General features: G+C 33.6%; 1 protein-coding gene across 24 annotated transcripts in view; it reads right to left on the minus strand.

The window, feature by feature from the left end:
• Window positions 1-1173: 1173 nt before the first annotated feature.
• Window positions 1174-27183, minus strand: part of BAZ2B (bromodomain adjacent to zinc finger domain 2B) — a 290518-nt gene continuing 264508 nt past the window's right edge. For 19 of the 24 annotated variants that reach the window (XM_074363742.1, XM_074363741.1, XM_074363744.1 and 16 more), the window contains 10 exons: window positions 22692-23347; window positions 22014-22287; window positions 21687-21842; window positions 20891-21051; window positions 17544-17854; window positions 17017-17152; window positions 13615-13761; window positions 6469-6731; window positions 6063-6206; window positions 1174-2640 (listed from right to left, as the gene is read on the minus strand). In XM_074363742.1, coding sequence (XP_074219843.1) covers window positions 2487-2640; window positions 6063-6206; window positions 6469-6731; window positions 13615-13761; window positions 17017-17152; window positions 17544-17854; window positions 20891-21051; window positions 21687-21842; window positions 22014-22287; window positions 22692-23347 — 2402 coding nt within the window. In that variant the 3' untranslated portion in view covers window positions 1174-2486. Of the gene's footprint in view, window positions 2641-6062; window positions 6207-6468; window positions 6732-13614; window positions 13762-17016; window positions 17153-17543; window positions 17855-20890; window positions 21052-21686; window positions 21843-22013; window positions 22288-22691; window positions 23348-27183 lie in introns of those variants that run through there. The other 5 variants (XM_074363760.1, XM_074363759.1, XM_074363755.1 and 2 more) reach the window with 2 other exon arrangements.

Raw genomic sequence — 27183 nt, forward strand, 5'->3', positions numbered from 1 at the left:
GAGAGCAGTATTTCTGCCTTTACTGAGGATACACCCAACCTACCACACTGTGGATGCAACGGTCATTCACACACCAAATGATCCACATGTATATTGTAACAGTTGTCACCGAGACTGACTGTGGCACTTTGGGGATCGTGCCCACTACTTCTTGAACAGCTACTCCAACTGAGTAACAACAATGAAGATACCAGTCCAAAGTAGCCAATATTTACTGAGCTTTCTTTTTTCAGGGATATCTTACTTATTTTTAGAAGAAAATTATCACTCTTGAAAAATTGTTCTTGGTGTACCTTTAAGTATTTTATTTCTCATTTGCTCCCAGACAGCAGACATGTTAATATCAAGCCCTTCTATCCCATCTAATATAAATTAATGTAAGCATGTGCCATCCTAAAGGCAACACCCCATGAAGAAGACTCCCCACGGAGCATCTGGCAGCTCTACAACACAAAAACCACACACTTTATTCACAGCACCACCTTGTTCCCAGTTCCACATGGTATTTTTGATTGAGCACCAACTCCTTAAGGCATCACTGCAATATTTGGTTAACAGAAACTGACATATTTACATAATAACAGCTGATTTTCATATAAGCCTTCACAAACAATCTAGGAATTTTGAAAAATACTCTGCGGCTATGAATCATTTTGAAGTTTAATATTTTCTTCAAAACTCTTCTATTCTCTCCTCACTGTTTAAAGCCATTTTCTAAGGACATTATCTAGGGGTCAGATCTCCATGAGATTGTAAAATGCCTGTCTTGTTCGTCAATGATTCTTCAGACCCCAGCAAGGCATCAAATCTTTTTTCATGGATGCTTGAATGTGCATCTCATGACTTATTAGACACATTTACATGATCATTTTTTCTTATTGGCAACTGGGTTGTATGTCTACCAACAGAGTCACCTATCAGGACAAGTCCTTAAAAAATGTATTCTAGTATCTTCATATTGAAAATGGGAAATAGACAATCAAACATGGTCCAGAGAGGTTCAGAGACTCATGAAAGGCACATTGCTTAAAACCATCTTCCTCTACCCAGCCCAGTGTTCTTTGACCCACAGTCTGCTACTCCTTCTTTATGATTCTGTCAAAAGCAAATTTAAATCAACTGGGTTTTTTTTGGAAAAAAAAAATTCCAAGTTCATTAAGAAAAACTAAAAAATTAGTTTGTAAAAGTCTTTTATTGTATCCGTGCCACACATAGTATTGAAAAATAACACTCCTAAAAAAAAGAATGCTACCTTTTCCACAACATTTTATTTTAAATAAAACTTCAAGTACTCTTACATAGGTACAAAAAAAATTCTGATCTATTTGCCTCCAACAGGCCACCACAACACACAGTAGATAAAACACAGTGGTTACAAATGTCTTTTAAATTTATTTCTGAGGCAAGGCAAATGGGAGGGCAATGTTTCTATGAAAAAATACTGTGTGCGTAGGAAATTGTCACAATTTTCTTCCACATGGGTACAAATGATTAGACTTTAATTTAGGCCCTGGTGGCTTAAAATTATGTAACAAAATAGAAAAATGGAAAACTAATATCCCCTACACCCTGTTTCAAAGGCAGGCACTACCAAGATCAAGGAGACGCCACAGTGTTGGTAGAGGATAATCACTGTACAAGCTGTACAGCTGTAATTACCTTCGGACTAAAATCAAACGCTACAATCCCTCTAAGGCATAAACGATAATGTCTGCAAACAATATATACACATAATACATATTTAAAACAAAACTTAATATAAACAATAATGAACAGTATATACATGTCAATTTTTCTTCACTGTCTTGAAATACAATTTAACTACACAAGTGATGCAGCAACATATATATATTTATATAAATGTACTTGTAACTCTACAGTAAAGTTTATTTTTGGTGCTTTTATAGCACATCAGTGTAAACAGTTTAACTTGGCTTTGTTTTACATTTTAAAACATTCCTTGTTGTATTTTCAAGATTTAAAGCAATTTTCTAGTTCTTCCTTTTCACAGAAAACGAAGATTCTGGATGTGGTTTAATCATAAATAATTCATAAAATTAAATACATTCACTAAAAAATAAACTACAAAGTAAAAAAATGAAAAATAGATATTTATTGAGAGGGAAAGGAGAACCATTTCCCACATTAGAGCTCTGGTGTTGAATATTCAGTGCGATTTGATATATTTTAATTGCTATTGCACTATAACACCCTTTCCTTTGAAAATTCTTTGGGTGTGCTTCCCTGTTCTACCTAAATTAGCTGATAAATCACACAAACCAATAACCAAGGGCCTTGGTTGTTGTAGGAGTGAAGCCTTTAAAAAATGGTATCATTCTTCTGATACTCTTCTCTTTTCGTGATACTTATTTTAAGGAAAAAAAAAGTCACTATGCATGTGCCTTGCACATTCATGTAAATACAGTTCACATTGCTGGTCTCATTTGTCCTTGTTTAAAAGGAAAAAGAGAGAGATTATTGTAACTTCAGCTCACTTTGAAAGTATCTGTCCACTTTTTTTCAAAATACTTCCTCATACTATGGCCAGCTCTGCCTATATCAGAATCATCTTCATTAAATGTTTCACAGTTGTCAAAAACAAGTCTGACATCTAGAGCAAAAGTTTCAAGGTTCGGATACCTGGAAGAAAACACATGATTAGAGGCTGCTTTTGTAGGGTAGTTTCATTTTGCAAACAAATGAAGAAGTAATAAAAGATAAAATAAAATGTAAAACTGAAAGGGAAAAGAAAAAGAGTAAGATAAGAGTAAGATGCATTTAAATGGATACAAAACATATTATATCCTCTTATAAATGAGACATTTAAACATTGCATGTGTTCTGAGCATACAGAATTTCAAGACAGGTTAAATGGAAAACAGATTTCTCTTAAGATCAAGATATATATTTTTTTAACTAACTAGCATTTTCCTTACATCCAATTCCCTGATTGACCTGCATCACAATTCTGTTACAGGTCTCGCCCAACTTGATTACTGTATTAACTCCTCTGACCAGCTGTATCATGTGTAGTACCCTATTAATCACATTCAAACAAATTTAGCTGCAGGAGGAGTTATTCAAATGTTTCCTATGCACTGTAAACATCGCACTTGCCCTGTAGTTGCTACACACATCTCAGGATAGGCCACTGTGTGTTAAACCTTTCCCATTTCCCATTTCTCTTCTTCTCTCTTCAGATTTGCTCTTTTGCTCAAACACTGGAGTATGATGATCCTAAACAAGCAAAAAAAAGCATGTGCTACCTCTTTACCTCAGATAACATTAAGAGGAACCGCCTCTCAGTGGGTGCACTGTGATCTCAGTGCTCTTTTTGGTGGGATAATCCCAGTTCTCTTTCTGTGTAAGAACACAGAGAAGTGAAAGGTGCATAAATCGGCCTATGTTAGTAAGAAAGGAGTGCTGCATTTCCAGCCAACTCAAGCCAAATCAATACATTTTGGAAACGGGCTTTCAGAAATTCAAATTTAAATTAATGCTAATTTAGGGTAAGTTGGATACTAAAATAATTTACTCAGGAGAAACACCTATGAAGCACACATTGAAGCTCTGAGACCTGGCAAAAGGGAATTACTTCTTTGATGAAATACCTTGTACAGTCTTTTCCCTTCTTTCTTTTTAATATGTGCAATAGTAAAAGAAATAAAACTTCTTCATCTGAAATGAGCTCGCAGAGTTGTCAGCCCTAGGTAACCTCATCCATTTTCCTATTCTTCTGGGAATTATTTTTTAAATAAAGGTGAAATTCACATAATATCAAATTAACCATTTAAGGTAGATAATTAAGACATTTAGCACACTTACAACATTGTGCTACCTAGTTCCAAAACACTGTCTTTACCCCAAAAGGAAACCCTTTATCTATTAAGCACTTACCCCTCCATTCCTCTTTGTCCCCAGCCCTTGGCAAATGCCAATCTGTCTTTCTGTCTCTCTATATTTACCTATTCTGGACACGTCACATAAATGCCATCATATAACATGTGTGGAATAATTTTTATAAAATATTTTAAAGTTACTTTGAGAAATATTTCTTTCTTTAGACTGTTCTTACTACAAGAAAAGGTTAATGATTAATGCTAGGGAGACAAATCCAGGAGAGAATTCGAGGTGAGATTCTAGCTGAAATAAGTACAACACCCACATCTGTGCCCTTCTTTTATGGAAGGAGGGACAGCTGATGGAACCCAGAAAGACATTAAAGTAGGCACTTCCTCCTCTCTGTTCTCTACGTTTTTAGTTTAAAAATTTTGTTCAGGAGTTTTGGTTCCAATTCATTAACTTGGGTTTAATAAAACAACTTGTAGTCCAAGGAGCCTGAATTCTCTGAATTTTACCCCCACACAGCTGGCATCACAAATAGGGTTATAAAGAACTGCCTCTGTTGTGACCTCCTACATTCACCAGGCCCATTCTCAAAACAGCTTTGATTTTGAAGATCTTTTGGGAATTTTGTGTTACTGTGTAAGCTTGTTTATTTTGAGGTTGAAGTTTATCTTCTATCTAGGAATTGAAGAATTATGGAAGTTAAAGTCAGGAATTAACTTAAATACTGGCAAGGTCTTCTGCATAAGTCTTTGTCCTAGTCATGCTGCTTGTAAAGTCCCTTGTGCTACCCACCTAAACATCTGATTATTTTGATAGAAAAAGCAAAAGAACCAGTTCATACATAGACAGGTGTTTTTGCTATTTGCATCATATTAGAGCCAATAGTTTTAATGGTTTAATGTTTTCTGAATTTGGGCAGGTCCCTTTGGAAATTTAACAAAACAAAACAAAACCAAAAAACAGAAAAGACATAATGCTGTAAAAGACTGACATTTCAGCCTCCAGAGAAATAAACTAGTCCTTTGGTCAATCTTGTAAATCATTTGATACATATAAGACAGACACTGACCAGTATGAGTTAAGTTCTACTCAACTCCTATAAACTGAATGTAAATTATGGATCACAATGATTTTCACCAGAAGAATATCCAGGAAGAATATGATAATAATAACAATAATAATGTAATTACACATATTTTGTAGGTCTTTTTCAATGTAAAGTTCCTTCTTCCTCCATGTTTTTTTATGATTTTGCTTGAAGTGATGGGCACAGGTTACATTACACTAAACCAGTTTGTGGGGACAAAAGGAGCAGGGAGAATGGTGAACGGAGATGCACAGCTCCTGGCCACTCACATGTGGAATGCCTTTGGGTGGGCTTGTTTTGTAAGTGAACAGCCTCATTACTGTGGCTTCAAAATGTCCAGAACAAGTGTCCAGTGTCCAGAACCAGCATAATGCCACTAACAGCTGCTACTCTCTGGCAGAAGTTTGAGGTGATCTAACAAAGACCATTAACTGTGGCCAGAAGTCACTTTACTCTTTGGATGGGATCACAAAGAGAATACAGTTGAGAGGCGCAAACAATAATTTTCTTCCACATTTAATAAATGCATTTTTAGTATTCTCTAACAACTCACAATGAAGCTTTTTAAAAAAATTTATTTTATTTATTTATTTTTGGGGGGTACTTAGGTTTATTTACTTATTTTTAGAGGAGGTACTGGGGATTGAACCCAGGAGCTTGTGCATGCTAGCCATGTGCTCTAGCACTTGAGCAATATCCACCCACCCAATAAAGCTTTTAATACTTAAAATTTCCAATGATTTCTATCTCTACTTGTAATAATCTGATATCACAGTTAATTTTTATTAAATCCACATGAGATAGTGTCACTATTCCACTGATGTACAATGCAAGCTCTAGGCTACATGTTACTTACTTTGGGAGGCTTCCTTGGTACTTTTCCTTACCTCCCAGGCTAGTTTGGTGCCCTTCCAACATCAAAGAACTTTATCACATTGCTTTTTAGTTATTTAAATAATTCTAACTGACTTGTCTTACACACTATACCACTCTATCCAAATATACACACCCACTCTCAAAAGGCAGGGCTATGTCTTTGCTGTTAATTAATGTAGAAAAGTACCCAGAATAGTACCCAGAATGTATCAAACATTCAATAAATACTGAACTGAAATGATTTACTTACTGTCCACTACTTAATTTCTCTCTAATTGTGGAAAAGTCCATAGGCTTTTTAATAACTTTCTTATAACCAGGAACAAGTTTCAAGTTTACAGGAAGTAGAAAAGGCCATGCATCCTCGTGAGTTTCCATTTCAGTAAGGATCATACTAAAGAAAAGAATGTTTGAAATCAGTATCTGCGCTTGAGAATAATCCATTTTTATTAAAAATTTAGCTTTCTTAATCTTTCAAGTACAAAATGTAAATTAACTTGTTTAAAAAGATAAAAGAATATCTTTACTTGTACTATAGACTCCACATTTCCTATTTATAGAAACTGTCAAAAAGCCACCTTTAGTAAGGGAGAAAGTTTCTGAACAAATTAAATGGGATGTTATAAATATATAGTACATGAAAACTAATATAATACCTGCAAAGAGCGACGTCCTTGGAGTCATCTCTTTTAGGTTTCTTAACAGAAGTAAAACTTTCTTGTTTTGACAAGTTAATAGAAGTGTTCTCCTCCATTTTCCTTTTTTTCAGGTCTTTGATTCCTCTTTTTAGTGAACTGCTTGTAGATGCAGAGTCTTCATCTTCAGTATCCCCTGTTAAAGTTACTTTCTTGCCTTTTTTTGACTCAGCCTTTTTTCCTTTGATATGAAGTTTTTTGATTTTTAGAGTTTGACCACTTGCCTTTAATTATAAAAAAAAAGGAGATGACGTATAAGAAAAATAACTGTCTACAGACCTTTTATTACTTTACATTATGAAAGTTTGAGAGGACAAACAAAAAGAATATTATCTCTGATCTAGAAGGTTGATAATTTTATTATTTTCCAGAGAGGTCTATAAATTTGTTCTCCCATAATATAAGGCAAAAATCTAACAAAGAATGAAAAATTTATCTCAGGGATTCTTAAAACTTGAAGATGCTGCTTTTGGGGTAATCCATCTTTGGTACTACACAACTTATCAGCAGTTATTTCTTTAGTCTAGGTCACTAACTGAATGAGTTTAAAGATACAGAAGTAGTATATTTTGGAGCACACTATAATTAAGAACAGAGGTGAATATAAACAAAAATATAGATCTTATTTACAAGAAAGTTGAAGAGATAATTAAAAAGTTAGGCCAAAACATGAGAAGTAACTCATGAAGTGTCAAATAGAGAAAAACTCCTTTGTAAGTTATCAAATCTACTAGAAATCGATATTTTTTCAAGATTGAAAAAAAAAAAAAGCATTTCCTATATGAATAGAGTTCCACAAACTTGTAGTTACCAGGTGTGAACAAAGCAGAGGTGAAGGAAGAGGAAAAAAAGCCTGGTTTTGAGGAAAACAATAAAGAAACAGTATAAAAGATTCCACTGGAATCAAAGAATATGAATTCCAGCTGTGGCTCTGTCAGTAACTAGCTATGGAACTTTTTATAAAAATATCTGTGAGGCACTATTTTCTCATCTGTAAAATAAGAAAGATAAGCCACACAATTGGTAAGGTCATTCTAGCTCTAAAATTACATGGGGAAAAAAAAAAATCTCATTGTGGCCTTATGTAATCCAGCTACAACTTGCAAGTAGCACACTGGTGTAACAATAAGCTCCCTTCTCTCCCGGCCCCAATTTAAAAATAGGGAAATAAATCTGTATTTTGAGAGTTAAATGTTATAATAGTATAATATATAAAATGGATCATAGAAGAAGATCAGTGCAATGACACTGGTAACATAAGATTTTTGTTTTAATTTTCAAGAATAGTGTTTATCCTCTTTTAGAAAATTATTTCCTCTCTTACCCAGACTATTAAGAAATCTTAGCCTTAAGACTTAGAGTCAGATATCAATCTAGCTGTAATTTTAAGCTGGCTGCATTCTTGAAATGAATTTGGCTGAAAAGCATTTCTTTGGAATATTTCATATCAATTTCCTTGAGGATTTCATGAACCCTTCTAGCATTATTTTTTTAATTACTCTTAATCAAGCAATTAAAATTATTTGATTCTCTGTTGGCAGGTTAAAAGTATAGTTAAAGAGGCATTTTAATTGACTAAAATAATAAGACAAACCATAAATCTAACACCTTCTCCATACTGTATCAAAAATCACTACTCCTTGTCACTAACTGGAATAATTACAATATTTTACTAAGTCTCTTCTCCACTTAGTTTATTAATTTTTATTTACTAAAATCTGATTATTTTGAGTTTCCATATTACACGGAGCTTTTAGCACTCTGAAATCATAAAACAGGAAAAGAGAATGCTTAATTAATGAGGAAAAAGTCCATTTAATGAAGATTAAATTAAGTTAGACTGCATAATTGTGTCACCGAAGAAGAACAAAACTTCATGAATAATAGGCCAAAATTTCTAGTTGCTATTTGAACTAAAATACTATTTGGGGTCATTTTCTAACACATTAATACTCACAAGAAAACATGAAATATTTCATGAAATAAAAGACTTTCCAGAAATAAAAGACTTTTGTGATGTTTCAAAAAGACAATAAAACCTTTCTATTTTTTTCATAAATGACGTTTATCAGTGTACCTCATTTGATCTTGCACATACACATATTTTTAAAAGCAAGCTTTTATACAGTTACTCTGTTATCTCATTACTTTATTCTTGGACAGAGAATCCCCTGCTTCCCCAACCTTTCAATCTTATAAGAGCCAAGTTCAAACAGGGAACTTCAGTATGTCTTAAGCAGAACATATCAGATTACACATACAAGAGCCCATTTCTGTTACGTTTGTTTATTTATATATCAGAAGTTGTGAACTCGTGGCTCACAGGCTGTAAACAGCCCACAGAATGTGTTGTTTTTGGCTCATATAATGCTTGTAAAAATTCTGAATTTGTTGTCAACATTTAACATTTGGGAGCATATACATAAAAATCCATAATCTTGAAATGTTGGTAGATCCTGAAACACTTGGGCCCACATGTCTTCGTGACAACTGGCTGGAGTTGAGTGATGACTGTCACATTTAAATGGAGGCATGATGTGACTTTCCTGTTTGCCATAGTCCCAACTCTTTTGTGTTATCTGGCCTTTGTAGGCACTGGAATTTAAAATTTCTTGTGTGTGTGTGTGTGTGTGTGTGTGTGTGTGCACATGCCCGTGTGTGTATAAGTGTGTATAAATATGTGTAGATATATAAACACACAAGTCTTTTTGATTCTGTGATCCTGTGTGTGAGATTGAGTGTATATGTGTGTGTGTGTGTGTATCTTGTATATATCTTTTATATATATAGTGTATGTACATTTATTGGCAGGCACACACACACATATACACAGAGTAAATAGTCACAATGATGTATGCAAAAATAGTCATTTGAGAGCAAGATGTGTAGTATAAATATTTGGAAATAACTGAATTACTAGAAAGATATTTTTAAAATCTTAACTTTAAAAATCTTTTTATATCAAAATCAAATGTTTATAAGAAACACAATATCTAATCTACCACATTTAAAAAAACAAAAAAAGCAAAGGCTTATAAAGCTGCATTTACATGGAAGGGCTTGGATGATAATAGATCTCACATCTTCTAGTCCATTCCTTAAACGACAGCCAGAATTCTAATTTAAGTAAATTTACAGGGCAAAAGAAAGCCTCCTACACCCTATCAGATGATACCCCCAAGACTTAAAACACTGATTTCTTAGTAATTCTTAAAGTATTAGAGAAACTTTCTATAACTTGACAGGTATAAAGCTAAAAGATAATTTATGTACAACCAGTGAAGATTATTATTAAATTACATTAAACTATGAAAAACTGATGAAGTAATGAGAAATAAAAAAGCAATTATTAGTGAATATGCTGCCATGTAGGTACTCTGCTAGTCTGTAAAATATAGTCTAAAATATAATAAAGTATTTCTATAAACATATCACAGAACTTTAAAGTTATAAAAACTTTCAAACACATGACCAGATTTGATTCTCAAAAATCCCAGCAAAGAGAATACTATTCTATTTTACAGATACAACCCTGAAGCTAAGAAAGCTTCCAATGTTTATAAATGTGGGAGGTGAGAAAAACAAGCAAAAGAGACTAAAAAGGAGCAATGGCAGAATGAAAACCAGCTGGAGTATGGTATCCTAGAAGCCAAGTGAAAACAGGATTTCTAGGAGGAGGGAAAGTTCCACTCTGTCAAATGTAACTGATGGGTTAGATGAACTCTAAGCACTGATCACTGGATCGAGCAATGTGGAGGTCATTTGTGGGTATGATAAGAGCAATTCTGGAGAACCTGTGGAGGTGAAAATATGACTCGAGTGAGTTTAAGAGTGAATCAGAGGAGAGAAACTGGAGAGAATCAGAATAGAAAACTTTCCAGGAGTTTTTCTGTAAAGGGAAGGAGAGAAATGGGGGAAATGGATCAAGGAAGGAGTAAGGCCAGAAGAAGCTTTTTGTTTAGTTTTTACAAGATGGGAGAAATAGTAGCATCTTAGTAGGCTGATGAGAAAAAATCTGGTGGAGAAGGAGAAAATGATGATGCGGGAGAAGACAGAACTGTTGGAGCCATTCTCCTAAGGAGGTGAGAGGTACAAGTAGGGTAACTGACTTAGTTAGGGGCACAAGCAGTCCATGGCAACAGGAGGGATGGTAGAGTATGTGAGCCCAGATACAGGAAGGATGGTAGATGTCGAGGTAGATTTTTGATAGTTTCTTCTGATGGCATCCATTTTCACAGTGAAATGCGAGTAAAATCATCAGCTGAGAACGAGGACAGAGATGACAGTAAATCATCAGACATCATTAAAGGCCGCCTTTCCACCTTGAATTTAAATGCCTGAGTGTTTTCTCCAACCCCATTCAGATACAAATTAGATGCTGGAGAAGTCAGAGAGTTGGATTAACCAGAATGATGGGTTTACCAGGTGAGAGAGGGGCAAAAGAGCTAAGGGTAGATGCAATGATTATAGGAGGAAAGAGAGGACATGAAGTGGGAGGAGGACAGTGAAAAAGGTCTTAAGATAAATGAACTGAAGTTCCTGGTGAGATTAAAGAATTACTGGAGTTGGAGTGCTAAAGGGACTGAACTGGAAAGAAAGAAGGCAGTAGATAGATGGATGTTTGGAACTGAGTTTATGAAGAGGTGGTATTTACTGGTAATGATTAGATCAAGACTAAACATGGAAGGGAGTGACTGAGATAGAAAAGATCTAACAAAGAGTCTGGCCTTCAGTACATTCTGACCCTTTCACACTTCTTACTCCTTACTTTATAACTCTAAAATTCATTTCTTTCTATTTTATCCTATGGCTTCTCCTTAATCAATTGGTATGAGAGTTCACAGGTTTCCACTTTAAATGTGACTGGAAAGTGACTTAAAATACATATAGTTATTACCATATGACCTAGCAGTTCTACTCCTAGGTATATAACCAAAAAAGTGAAAACATATATTCATACAAAAACTTGCGTATGACTGTTCACAGCAGCATTACTCATAAGAGCCAAAATGTAGAGACAATCCAAATGCCTATCAACTGAACAGATAAACAAAATGTAGTCTGTCCATATAATGGGAATATCATTTGACTTTAAAGATGAAGCACTAGAGCATAGATGAACCTTGAAAATACTGTGCTAAGTGAAAGGAAAAGGGCACATACTGCATGATTCAAAGATATAAAAGGAAACATATTGTATGATTTGATATATGTTATGACCAGAATAGGCAAGTCCATAAAGATAGGAAGGAGATCAACAGTTGCCAAAGGCTGAGAGAGGAGATGGGAAATGGGGAGTGAATGCTACTGGGGATAAGGAAACTTTTTTGGACCCATGAAGATGTTCTGAAAATTGCCAGTGGTGATGGTTATACAACTTTGTGGACATATCAAAAAACCACTGAATTGTACACTTTAAGAAGAATCTTATGGTATATGAATTATATCTCAAAAAATTTCCATGAGACTTTTCATTTTAATCTGGCAATTAAAAAGTTTTAAATACTACTACTACTAAAATAATACTAAAATTTATATAGAACCTCTTAAGACCCAGAATTACCAAAGCAATACTGAGGAAAAAGAACTAAGCTGGAGGCATACTCCAGACTTCAGAAAATACTATAAAGCTACAGTAATCAAAGCAGCATGGTATTTTAACAAAAATAAACACATAGATCAATGGAACATAACAGAGTAACCAGAAGTAAACCCCCACACCTGTGATCAATTAGTCAACAACAAAGGAGGCAAAAAATATACAATGTAGAAAAGAGAGTTTCTTCAGCAAGTAGTGTTGAATAGCTACATGTGAAACAATGAAATTAGAACACTCCTTCACACCATATAAAAAAATAAACTCAAAATGGTTTAAAGGCCTAAATAAAAGATGTAATACCACAAAACTACTAGAAGAGAACATGGGCAAAATGTTCTTGAACATAAATCATAGCATTATTTTCTTAGATCAGTCTCCCAGAGCAAAGGAAATAAAAGCAAAAATAAACAAATGGGACTTAATCAAACTAAAAAGCTTTTGCACAGCAAGGAAAACCATCAATAAAATGAAAAGAACCTATGGAATAGGAAGACATATTTGCAAACAATGCAACTGACAAGGGGTTACTATCCAAAATATACAAACAGCTCACACAACTCAATATCAAAAAAACAAACAACCCAATCAAAACATGGGCAGAAGTTCTAAATAAATAGACATTTCTCCAAAGAAGACATCCAGATGGCCAAGAGACACATGACAAGATCCTCAACATTGCTAATTATTAAAGAAATGCAAATCAAAATTACAATTCTCACACCAGTCAGAATGGATATCATCAAAAAATCTACACATAATGAATGCTGGAGAGAGTGTGGAAAAAAGGGAACCCTCCTACACTGTTGGTGAGAATGTAAATTGGTGTAGCCACTATGGAAAACAGAATGAATGTTCCTTAAAAGATTAAAAATAGAGCTATTATGTGATCCAGCAATCTCACTCCTGGCCACATATATGGAAAAGTTGAAAACTCTTAATTCAAAAAGATACATGCACCCCAATGTTCATAGGAGCACTATTAACAATAGCAAGGACCCAGGTGCCCATCAACAGATGATTGGTTTAAGAAGATGTGGTATATAGGCACAATGGACTATTACTCAGCCATAAAAAAAGAATGAAATACTGCCATTTGCAACAACATGGATAGACCTAGAGGATATCATACTAAGTGAAGTAAATCTGACAAAGAAAGACAAATATTAAATAATATCATTTATATGCGCATCCTAAAAATAATACAAATGAATCTATATACAAAATAGAAACAGACTCACAGACACAGAAAACAAACTTATGGTTACCAAAGAGGAAAGAGGTGGGGAATGGGATTAACAGATACACACTACTATATGCAAAACAGATAAGCAACAAGGCCTTATTGTATAGTACAGGGAACTATATTCAGTATCTTGTAAAAAACCTATAAGGAAAGTAATCTGAAAAAATTCATATAACTGCATCATTTTGTTGTATGCCTGGTACTAACACAGTATTGTAAATCAACTATACTTCAATTAAAAAAATTAGTTTTAGATCAGTCTTACTTTGGCAATACAAGCTGGACAAAACCAGTCCCCATCTGGTATGGTTGTAATCTTGGGTCTATGGCAGTATGTGTGACAGCCTTTGTCACAGCCATCACAAAGTAGGAGCAGTTCTTCATTGTCTCCCTTTCGACAGATCTGGCAGTACTATAATACATGAAAAATCATTTAAAATTAACACTCTGCTATGAATAATAGTTATTGGGATATTAAATACACTGTAATTCCTAATTTATATTAGTAATGAACATTCCGCTTGCTAACAAATATACAGTAGCCATACACATCTATGTATCTCTCGTTACACAGATATGGACCACATGACGGGGTGAGCAGTTCAATTGGGGTAAATGCACATTTCAGGTACACTGCAAAGAACAAAGCTAGAGGCTGAATGCCTGCACACACTTCAGAAGCATGTACACAGTAACATATGAAATAATTAACATGACATTAGAGCACATAAAGCAATGAATAGCTTTAATACATGGTGTTTTAATTTTTTAATATATTTCATCTTTTGCTTATCTTAGCATCCTCATGACATCCTGAGAAAGAAATAAGTAAGAGTTAGAGTAATTTTTTAAGATCAAAATTAGGAAACTTGTATTAGTATCAGAATTGTAAATAATAATATGTCCCTATATTTTGACTAAATAGTCCCTCTATCTTTTGTGATTGATTAAAAAATATGTCTAAACCAGGAAACCGTGGAAATCAACCCAAATCAAACACGTGTCACCAGTGTAGAGAACGGATCCTACAAAATAAAATTTCTAAGGGGAAAAAACAATTGATATAATAAATTAACTCAAAGAATTCAGAGGTCATGGTTTACTTTCTAGGACTAAAAATAAAATTATTTCTTCTCCATTGAAAAATTTCTAACATCATTAAGAACTTTAAAATCTGTAAAGAGAAAAAAATTTTTCCCATGCACGCATATTCTGTATAACAAGTATCACAAAGGCAAAGAAGGAAGATTAGACAGGTAAAAACTTTTAAGAAGGCTTTAAAAAATGGTAAGTACTAACATTATATTTTGACATTTAACTTTTATTTCCAGTCATAGTAGAAAATGTACTGTAATCAATATTTTAAAAAATGAAAACATTACTAACATAATATTGTACATCAACTATATTTCAATTAAAATAATTAAAACATTTAAATTGTAAATCATTTATACTAATTTTAAGTTATGTATCTATACACTCTTTAAAACAAAATAGCCTAACTGTTCACACTTAATTTGTTTAATTTTCAATAAAACATTAAACCTTAACCTGGGGAAGTCTAAAATAGTCTTTCATAACTCAATATGTACACCAATGTAAGAATCTTATTAAGTGTAAGAATCTTATCAAAATGGCAGATACACACTATTCATCTTAACGAATATCTATCAGATACATATTATATACATGTAATACTAAAATTGGCATGTGTTCTATGAGCAAAAGCTCATGGAGTTTAATATTCCAACAGTAAATATTTATTTTATGACCTTTCCTAATAACCATATCACTAAATATCTTAGTATGGTGTTATTTCTCCAAATTTGAGTTATTTCTTTAAAACTTCTATTATAAAAATATCCATTGAGAAATAACATTTGGAAGGTTATATTTAAATCCCTGTAACAATAAAATTTAAAAATCAGATTCATGAACTTTAAATTCTCACTGTTTTCTACAACAGATAGCTAAAAATACTAAAGTCTGTCTTACATCCCACATTTCTGATTTAAAAACAAAATTACTTCCTGATAATTATTAAGAAAGGGTGACAGGTATCAAGCTCATAACATTTTTGAAAAATCACAGTAATAGCTCACAATATGTTAGAGCAAATGTAGTAATATTTGGTTTTAACTCCTTTGCTACCACAGTAAAAAAAAATTGTGGATGTTGCCTACTGTTTAACATTAACAATAGAAAGCATACTGTGGACGGAGAATTATCTGGAGGTAAATTATGGCAGATCCTTTCCTAGTAATCTTGGTCTCTGGCAAAGAGGGTATTTCTAAAGATATTGAACACTTTAACATTATGTTAGGATTTATTATGAGATTATAGGTACTGTTACAATACTAATTAAAGTTTACAAAGTGTTCATTAATCTTTGAATAGGAAACTCTGCCTTCTTTTCAAAATAGTTTTCTAGCAAACAATGTATTATTAAACATTAAAAAAGAAATGAAAATTATGAAAGATGAAGTTAAATAATAATAAATGTATCTTAATGTATTAATAACATGGAAAAGGAATTTGAAAAACTGAAATAAAGCTTTAGATTGTGGAAAGTAATTTTACTAATATAAAGGCAGATTTTGGTACAAGTTTTGGGTTTCTGTGTATAGGTTATAACAAAACTGACCATATTGTGATCATTATTTTGGTGTAGATGAGAAAAATAATTGTACAAATTAATTTTGATACAGGAATTCAATTTTTTTTTATTATTATAGCCTAGATTTCACCAAATATATCTGTCTTTGTCAAGGTGACATTAAAACTGGTTTTAATAAAACTTCTTAGAAGAAAAATTATTTTTACCTGGTAAAAAAAAGCTACCAGATGACCTGAACAATGCCTTAAAACTTATGGTAAATTCTAATCTGTATAGGGAAAGGCCTAAATTTAAGCATATTGTGAAAGTGCAGATTCATTACTCCATGGACATTTTAGAAAGAAGTGAAAAAAACCATAGAAGAGTTCAAATTTATTTGTACAGAATGAATAAAATCTCTCTCTGAAATAGAGCTTTTATTTTGAACATATAGCATTTGTTGCCTCATACAAAGTAGAGGCTACTACATGGTAACAAACTGGGCTTGAACAGAGGGTGAAAAAACAGTTTTAATTGTTAGAGAAAAGACTAAAAGATCTCTTCATGTCAACTATATCCAAGTACATGACATCAGTGCATAAAGGAAGAGCTATCTGCTTATTTTGTATTTGCTTATCTAAGTATTTCAGCATTAAAAAAAGAAAATTGATAGAAATACTAAGACATTTTAAGAATGCACTGAATGTATGTAGCAGGTAATGTTAGCAACTGGAATGCTTACAAGATTGAAAGACCTTCAAAATATTTAGATTAACTACTATTATGTTGACAGAATGTAGAAGCAACTTCAGTCAGAGTTATATATAATATTCAAAGGAGAGAAAAACAAGATTTAAAAAACAAAAGATGACATTTGGTAAGTTCCTTCAAAAAGCTCATAATAAGGAGAAAAGTATCAAACTATAAGTATTTAAGAATTAAGCCAACTCTCAAGTACAGCATACATTATTTTGACAATAAGTAATGTATAATTAAGAAAGATCTGGAGGTTGGAAAAGGAAGCAGGACAAAATAAATCAGTTATAGTATTTCTTAAATAAAAACACTTACAACTTTCATAATTGATTTTTCCCATGCTATTGATTTCTGTAACTGCTGAACGCACAGAGCTACCTGTGCAGCACTGCGAGCTTCTGATAATGCCCTTCTCCATACCCTGAGCCCTGGAGCAATATCCTCTTCAATTCTGCATTGAAATATAGAAAAATTAAGTAGGTCATGTCCACATTTATGGTTACTGAATGTGAAACAATCATCACACTGAAAGCCAAGCAATGACAAAAACATGTAACAGCCAATAAGTATAAGATTTAAGCAACTAAATTTGATGTAGTGCACAGACTGTGGCTACGTGCCTCAAAGCTTAGTCACGACCAGGTAAATGTAAGATCACTTTGCAGGATTATCAACACACATAACAAAAAAAAAAAAAAATGTTTTTACAAAGCACCATGCAAATAGCATGATCCACGTGGATCACAGACATACAAGAAGATACATAGATAACAGGCAATAGAAAATAGGCTCCAATTAGCAAAGAAGCACAATAATTTTTCAAGTTAATCTCAATAACCTACCCGTCACCATCACCACTAATGGATGGTGCAGGAGCAGGGACAGTAACTGTGCCCACATTATCCAGTTTGATCTGAATGGTGGTACTTAAGGGGCTCTTCAGATACCTTCTTTCAATGTTCCGCTCCAAATCAGCCAGCCTGGTTACAGCTATATCTAGGGGGTTGTCACTCTTCCGATCTAGTGCATGTGCACTGCTTTCCTCTTCGCCAGTACATTCTCCATCATGCTCCTTGCACAATTTAGAAAATGACTTATGTTCAAAATATACCAAGTCCTCCCTTTCTGATGCAGGCTCTGGACACATCCAACCCTATATATCAAAAGAATAATGTTATTACCGCTTCCTCTTAAAATGCCTGATGGGTGAATTACCTTTACTTAAAATACAGCAGCAGACACCAGTGGATCTCAAGGATCTTTACCAAAACTTTTTACCTTGTGTTTCCTAAGGCTAGGTAGAAACAAGAACAAAAAAATTAAAAGAAACAGTTGTGAGAAAAGTCTGAAGAAGAAAATCTAATACCTTGATATTATGAAAGGTACAATGAAAATCAGCAAAGTATTCTTAGAGACTTTAGATTAAGTGGTTACTCATTTCATCGGACCACCTGAAACGAAAATCTCTCAGTGGTCTCTGAACTTAGCTCTTCCTTTCCATTTCCATTCCTTCCACCACTCTTCGGTACAGGTTTTTGTACTCACCATTTTTCCTTCAACTGCAGGAGTTTTGCATGAGCTATTACGTTTGTCTGTATAGCTTTTCCCTGTTGCTTTTAATCTGGTTAACTTCGCTCATTTTGCAACTCTCATGTTAAAATCTACTTCCTCAAGGAATCCTTCCCTGACCTTTAGGAGGTAAGGCTCCATATTACAAGCTCACAAAGGACCGTGTAACACTCCACAGCCCTGTGTTACTCACAATTTTATACAACTGTGATTATCTGATTAACATCTTTCTACCTCTAAATACCATGAGGGCGAGGACCACGTCTGCTTTTACTCATTTTATCTCCAGCATAGTGCAGGCAAGTAGTTGGCACTCAATACATATATGTTGATTGAATAAGCGATAATCTTATAACTCAGCTTGCTTACATAGATCTCCCACCTCAAAACCCTTCAAATATTCACTACTGTTTAACAAAGTCCAAATTTTTATCCTGACATTTCATGCCTCAATCTACCATTTTTTCTCATGTTCCCATTCACATATCCTATTCTACAGTCAAATCCACGACTTGCAACTCCACAAACGTGTCCTGAGCGTTGGGATCCTGGGGTTCCACTCATGCCTTTCACTGTTCCTAGTATGGCTTTCCTTGTCAAAATCTGACTCATCTTCTCAAATTTCATCTCAGCTTCTACAGGAAATCTTCCTTCCCATGTCTCCACCAGAAGTTGTGTATTCTTCTAAATTCATGCATGATTCTACTTCTCTACCATCAGTTAACAGACTCTGCAGAGATGTATTTATCTCTTATTTCATTAGATGGCAAGGTTTCTGAGGACAGAACCCACATTTTATCCAATTTTGTGGTGCCCACTGTCTGATGTGGAATAGGTACTTAGTAAATCTTCTATAGATGTTAAAATAATGTTTTGTGGTTATTTTCATCATTTGTGTTTTTAGACTCTTCAAGAATAATATAATTAATTTCTGAGAATAATACAGAATAGTTCAGTAATACCTTAATAATAAAATGTTAAAAACATTTCACTTTAAAAACAAACTTCACTTAGCTATTTAGAACACAGCCAAGAACACCAGTAATGTAATAAGGTTAATGCACCAAAATCTGTAGTATACTTTCAGGAAAATGTTTCAGGCCCACACCCTGATTTCATATATAATTTAAAAGCTTGATGATATGCTTTCCCAACCAATTAAACTAAAACTGGTAAATTAGATGGAGGAAGTTTGAGGACAATAGGGCTAGTAGAACAAATCACATTTCAACCAGCAAGTAGTAGCAACTGACCATGAGAGAGGACAGAGACAGACTACAGAAAACAGACGCAGCGGTTTAGAAAGCAAAGCACACTAGGATCACTTAACATAGGGGCAAAACCTCTTCACATTTCCTGAGGGAATCATTATCTAATAATTGGTCTTCACACTGATGATACTGTGTCACCAAGATAACTTAAATCAAACTCATTATTCTCAATTTAAGAAGGCAGTGTAATACAGAACATAAGCGATCCAACAAATAGGTTAAAAAATTACGGCACTAAATGGAATAATTTTCATTTCTCTAGAAAATTAACTTGTGTGGAAGAGTCCATTTGTTGAAGATGCCAAATAAATGAGGAATGTTTATACTGTATTACAGTACCAGGAGGAAGACACATATAGTTTGCTAGCAAAACAGATATATCAAATGATAAATTTTGGCTTTCCTATGTTGGTAATTATGTTTGCGGCAATAAAGGGATATTTTATTAACTCTGGAAAAGGACATTTTTTTGGAGAACCTCAAGTTTCCAAATGCCATAGGACAGTATTATGGCATGTTTCTCATTCTGAATAATGCATAAAATATCAAATCAAATTACATGGAGACTACATTTTCTAAATCTTTTCAGGTGTCTCTCTCACACTTATTCATCATCCACCCATTTATTCTCAGAGACATCATCTTATTATCAATTGAGAGGACCTTTGTATCCCTCTTTACAAAATGAAAAATTCTTGCACAAAGCTAAAGCTTTCCTTTTGCCTGTCCGTTGGAAGCCAGTTTCTGATCATGGTAATGCTTTTGACAGGGTAATGCCCAGTAGATAAATAAATTATTTAAAAATTTACATATATATGTAGCATGCGTATGAGGATGTGTATCATAATATAATGTATATTTGGATATACCTATATTCCCCAACTTTAAATTATATACAGTGAAAATTTGACACATACCATGGCTTGGATGCAAAGAATTTCCTGGTATGAAATGAAATGAAACACTATGGTAGGAATTTGATAGAGCATATTTATCATGGGTAAAACTGATATTCTGTTTGTGGTAAAGAACTGGATACTAGAAATGACATTTTTGAACACTGTTAAGGGGGCAGCAAGATTTAGTAAAAAAAAAACATCAGCTCTGGAGTCAGACAGACTTGGTTTGAATCCACATTTAGTAACTTACTATCTGACCATCGGCAGGTTACTTACTTTGAAATTTGTTTCTTACCTGTAAGATGGGGGAAATTAATTCAGGATCATTTTGAGAATTAAATGAGATAAAGTGAAAACAATTAGCAGAGTAACTGGTGTATATCAGGCATACAACAAATATAGTTACCTTCCATTATCCTAAAAACAGATTTCATTCCAAGTCAATTTTACCTTCACTTGCAAACTCGCTGATGCAACTCTCCTTTCTAGATCTTCTACCTGTTGAAGAATACTCAAATCCATTTCCATTGCTTGTTCTTCTACTGACCAGTTCTCCACAATATCTCGAGTCACCTGGCTTTCTTCATTTTCATTTAATTCAATTATAGCAACTATATTTGAAAAGAAATTAATTTTAAAATCCACTTTATCCCTCTATGATTTCTCCCAGAAACTGAGTAACATTCCAGGGATAGCATATACATGTAACTTAACACACACAAAAGCACTTGTGCATAAATAGGCAGCTTACTCTTAAAAGTAGGAATATTCTTTTTTAAGAAAAAAACCAATACATCTGCAGGTCATGAGAAATGTTAAGAAAGTAACACCAAGGGGGTGGGATGGGATAAATTGGGAGTTCAAGATCTGCAGATACTGACTGGTATATATAAATAGATAAACAAGTTTCTACTGTATAGCACAGGGAACTATATTTGATATCTTGCAGTAGCTTATGGTGAAAAAGAATATGAAAATGAATATATGTATATTCATGTATGACTGAAGCATTGTGCTGTACAGCAGAAATTGACACAACACTATAAACTAACTATACTTCAAATAAAAAAAGTAAAAAAAAGTAATACCTATTTAAGAAATGTAGTTACTGTTTGTTGAGCAAATAGAAAAATGCCTATTATTAATAAATTAATGATTAAGATAAACTCAAATATGTTTGTTCTAAGATAAAAGAATTAATGCTCATAACCAAGCAAGAGAGCAGAAATCTCTTTTAGGTACATACCATCCTTATTCTTGATGCAAGCTTGAGTAATATAATCCAAGTGTTTCTGAATTTGTTTCTGTAATGCCTTTTCTCTTATTCCTCTGAGATGGAGCACTTTGAGCAAAGCTTTTAGGTCCTCTGGGTCAATAATTCTCCACCAACCAAACTGCATCTCTAAGTTAAGATAAATATGTAGATCTTCTTATAAATATTTTGAATATTAGTTAATGGTACAACATGAATCAAAAGATTTATGACTATACATAAAACCATCAAAGATTCAGTCATAATATAGGAATCTGTAACAATAAAGTAAGTGGCTATAAATCATCTCAATGTACCTACCTTCTGGAATAGGTTTTGGACTAGGAAAATCCACTGGTTTTGCTACTTCAACAGCTGTAGACTGAGTTGAAGAGACTTTTTCATTTTGTGGTACTGGAGATTCGCTTTTACTTGAAGCAACATTAGGAGTCAAGAATGAGTTACTATTTCCTTCTGATAATCCCAACCCTGATCCCAGACTAGGTAAAGGTGATGTAAATGGAATATTGGAAGAAAGCACGCCAGTGGGCCACCCACAAAACTGGAGTCCCATCATAGATACTCCACTTTTCATCTGGAAAAAAAAAACATTTTAAAAGTAGGACAAGCTAAGAGTTAGGAAAAGTGTTTAGACTCTGAAATTGTTTTTAAAATTCTGAAAAAAAAATTCTTTCACTTATCACAATTAGAGGAAAACTAAATCCAATAGCAGTAACATTAAATTTCCTGTTTTATTTGTTCTTCCAAGTAATTCCCTTTTAGATATAATGTAACAGTAATAAGTTAGAAAGTAATTAAAGGAGGCTTTGGTTTAGACATCAGTAGTTCTGATGAAGGCTTTGTAATAGCAATTCTGACTCTTCCTATTTCAAACCGTAGCACGGATAATATCAACTGATTTCCCTTGAGAGAAAATCTTTATGGGGTCAAAGATCAAATAAAGCAACATAAAAATGAGTTACAATTAGCAGCACTAACCTGAAGAGGTGATAAAGCAAATGGATTTAGGCCAACAGGATTCTGAGCAGAAGATGATCCCAGAAGAGGAGCTGGGGCAGGCGAAGGTGACGTAGATGGTGGCTGAGACTGAGGAGTCACTAAAGAAGCAGCTGACATATCAGCATGGGTAAGTGAAGTGTCATCACAAGGTGTTCTTGGTAAAAGGCTAAACCACTGTCTATTCTTTTCAGTCAGTGTTTTTAACAACTGGTCATTGGGGAGAGGACTATAGAACTTCCCTGGACCACTTGAACCAGTACTGAACAGATTATTAGAGTCTGTCTTTTCCATGTTGCTTTGTGTGGCTGTTGACTGAATGCTGCCCAATGAATGTTTTCCACTGTTTTGATAAGACAATGTGCACCCATTTGCACTACTATTTGGTTTGGGGGTCATTACATCTGACTCAGGAGGCATCTTAGCTACTTCTAAAAGCTTGCTTAATTTTGAAAAAGAGCCAGGTTTCTGAAGAAACAGATTTGGGTTATCTTTTTCTTTAGGATTTTCCTTTTGCTCACAGTGATCTGGATTTGAACAATTTAAAGTGTCCTCGGAAGTCTCAAATATTTCTTCTTTGATCTGGATACTTTCTGCCATTTTTAGTTTTTCTCTTTCTTTTGCAATTTCTTCTAGTCCTAAAAAATTGAAAAGTATTATAAAGATCAGTGACTCCAGATCAAACCAATACTATAATTATATTCTTTTACTACTTATCAAGTTATATGCATAAATATTTTAGGAAACTTTTCTAGTTACTGAATACTCTCCATTTTTCCACTTTTTATAGATTAGACTTTTTGCTTGTTGGAAAATTAATTTTGTAACTAATTATTACAAAAGACTAAAACATAAAAAAAATTAAGAGCCCTAATATACAGCAAAAATTACTATTAATATTGTTGTATAAACCCTTTCATGTTTTCTATATGCACACACATATATACTTAAACCTATAAATAAAAAAAAGGAAATCCTATTATATACATAATATTCTAACCTACATGTTTTGCTGAATAATACTCTGTAAACTTTCTGATATGCCAATAAATATATAACTACATCATAAATTTTAATGGCTACAGAATATTCAATGGAATATATCATAATTTGAAGAATCAATCTACTGATGGCTATTAATAGGGCTCAGTTATTCACTATCATAAAAATGCTGTAAATGATGAATTATCTTTATCTGTATCTTTGGACTTAAAATTTTTTTCCTAAGATTTACTTCCTTAGGATAAATTTCTAGAAAAAACTTACTGAGTCCTAAGATATATACTTTGCAGACTTTTGGAAATATGTTGTCAAACCACCCTCTAGAAAGTCTAGATCAATATATGTTCACACATCAGGTATAAGAGCATTGGTTTGCCAACACCCTCAAGGAGACTAAATACTACGTATATTTTTTGTTTTTGCCAAAATTTAGGAGATAAAAATCTAAACTGCATTTTTTTTTTCTGATTACTATTAAGGCTGAATATCTTTTCATAGGTTTTTTGGCATTTCTCCTTTGTGAACTTCTGGTTCATATTTTTAAACAATTTAAAAAAATAATTCATAAGAATTCTTTTAAAAATATAAATCCACTTCTTTATTTAATTTGAAAAGTAATACAAGTCCAAGGTAAAATACTCAGTAATGAGAGGTATAAAGAAAACCCTTTCTGCCCGACTCCCTTAGTCCCTATTTCTACTCTTCAGAGGTAAACGTGGTTAATCAATCATGTCTGTATAATCTTCTGGAAATCTTATATACATATAAAACCATCATTTTGCACTGTTACATAAATAGGATACTATTACTCAGTTTTTTGCAATTTAGAATAAAATCCAAACTCCTAAGCAAGGCCTACAACACTGTATGATCTGGTTCCTGAAAATTTCTACAACTTCTGACCACTCTTGTCCTTGACAACCTTGTTCATCCTTTTCCCCTTTTTTTCAGCTTCTCAAACATGCTCAGTTCTTTCCTTTCTTGGGGCCTTTGCACCTGCTGCTCTCTCTGCCTGGGATACTGTTTTGGTGACTGGCTTCTTATCCTTCATGTCTCAGATTAAATCATCTCCTCACAGAAGTTTTCTCTGATCACTTTATCTCCAGTGGGATCCCCATCTCATTCCCTTTATTTATTTATTTTATCGATGTATATGTTGTACAATATTATATAAGTTATAGGTGTATACTATAGTGATTCATAATTTTTAAAGGCTATACTCCATTTATAGCTATTTTAAAATATTGGCTATATTCCCTGTGTTGTACAATATATCCTTATATCCATTCACTTTAGAATATCATCTTATATTTTTCCTTTGCAGAATTTACCATTATAAACCATAAACTGTTTGTCTATTTTCTATTCCACTCCCACCTACACACTAGAGTTTAAATCAACAAGCTTTACTTAAAAGCAGACCAATGTCTATCTTGCTTACTATTGGATCTCAAATGCTTAACACAGTGGCTGCTATCAAATAGAAGCTCAATAAATATTTCCTCAATAAATTTTCATTATATACCTTAGATAGTTTTCCATGGCAAAACATATAATTATATTTCATTTTTTTCAATCAGCTGAAAAAAATTTATTATATGGATATCTAATAACTTATCTAGCCAATATTCTATTAATGTTTAAATAGTTCTCACATGCTTCTCTTGAAATTAGTTTTTACCTGAATTAAAATCTTATACCTCAGATTTATGCCTCTGGCCAATGTGGAACAACAGAGACTAGATTTATACTTCTGCATGAAACAACCAAAAAACAGACAAAGTATATGAATCCACAGTTTACAAGATGCTGGACATGAGGTAACAAAACAGAAAACAAATGCAGTAACACTTGTGACTGCCCCAGCTTATAGCTTTGGGTTAATTTCCAGGTTTTAGCACAGGGAGGAAGAATCCAGGTGGAGCGCGGCAGAGTCTCTGAGATGAGGAGATGAAACTGAGAGTCCAAGGGAGATCAAAGTGACTAGAATGCTCTGGAGAGAGTACTTGAGATGAAAGAGTTGCATGGAAAGAGAACTCCAGAGGTCTGCAGAGGGACCCCTTGAGTATTCAGCTGAATAAGAATCAGTGCTTATGTGTGAGGAACCTACCTGAGACCAGGGAAAGGACCACCTGAAAGGATTAGAGTGACAGTGCCAGGTGCTCATACAGGCTGGGAATAGTACCTGTTCCTACCAATCGGACTGGGAAACCACAAGATTCACAGGTATAGGCAGAGTACTCAGAAGGATCCCGTGTCACCAGTTAGGGGTAGTTTTAGTCCTGCCTGACAAATTTTAAAAGAAAGACCTGAAAGGATTCAACTTTTCCCAAGCAACTTAATTGTGCTTCAGTTAAACAAAACTCAAAAATATCTATAGAAATTCAAAAATATCCAACACCAAACAAAGTAAAACACACAATGTCTTGCATCCAATCAAAATGAAAACGCATATAAGATGCAGGAAAACATGACACATAATCAGTCAGTCAAAGAAACCTAACCCCAAACTGACAAGATAGTACAATTGGCAGACAAGGACATTAAATTTGAAAAAATAATGGCTGAAAATTTTCCAAATTTGATGAAAACTAGAAGCTGCAGATCCAAGAAACTCAATGCTAAGCAAAAGAAACATGAAGATAATTACACCAAGACATACCAGAATCAAATTGCTCAAAACCAGTGATAAGAGAAAATCCCAAAAACAGCCAGAAAAAAATCTCATGCCTCATATGATCTTTATGCACTTCTGAACATTTGCCCTTAGAAGACCATCCTACTTCATCACCTCCAATTCATCACATGTGAAAAGAGTCACAAATATTCTCTTCAAATACCCGCACTCACAAATTTTCTTAACTTCACATAAGTTATTGGCTAGTAAGGAAATATTAATATTGGTGCTTGATTTATTCTGAGAACTAGTATCTCAAAAACCACTGTCATATATTCAAAAACAGACCAACCAACCAAAATGTTTTTACTGATTTGAGACTAGTTGATGACTTTTCAGTTGCATCTAATAAAGTCAAATGAGCTGATGGTACATTTTAATAATCTGTGGTTATCTTTAACTTTTATATTCAAATTGCTAACTGAAATGTAAAATTATTTTTAAAAATTTGAAAAATATATAGAATATTTAATATAAACAGATTCTTTAATTTTAAATAGTTTTCTATCTCATATTTCACAAAATCCCCTGCTCTTTCCAGCCCTTACTTCTTTGATATGTAGAAATGAGTATTAAAAAACATCTTCAAAACAATCTAAACAAGAGGAAGACAAGAGATGAAACAGGGAATGTTGTTCAGTTGATTAATTTCCCTGGTAGTAACTTAAGCAAGTGCATAATGATAAAGAAAATACCATTTCCCAATTAGAACAAATCCTAAAAATAGTAATGTTTGCTACTGGAAAGAGACTATGTCTTCTTGAGTTCTATCAAATCACTGTGAAACCCTTCAGT

Source organism: Camelus bactrianus, chromosome 5 (assembly GCF_048773025.1).
Source record: "Camelus bactrianus isolate YW-2024 breed Bactrian camel chromosome 5, ASM4877302v1, whole genome shotgun sequence".
NCBI classification, from domain to species: Eukaryota; Metazoa; Chordata; class Mammalia; order Artiodactyla; family Camelidae; genus Camelus; species Camelus bactrianus.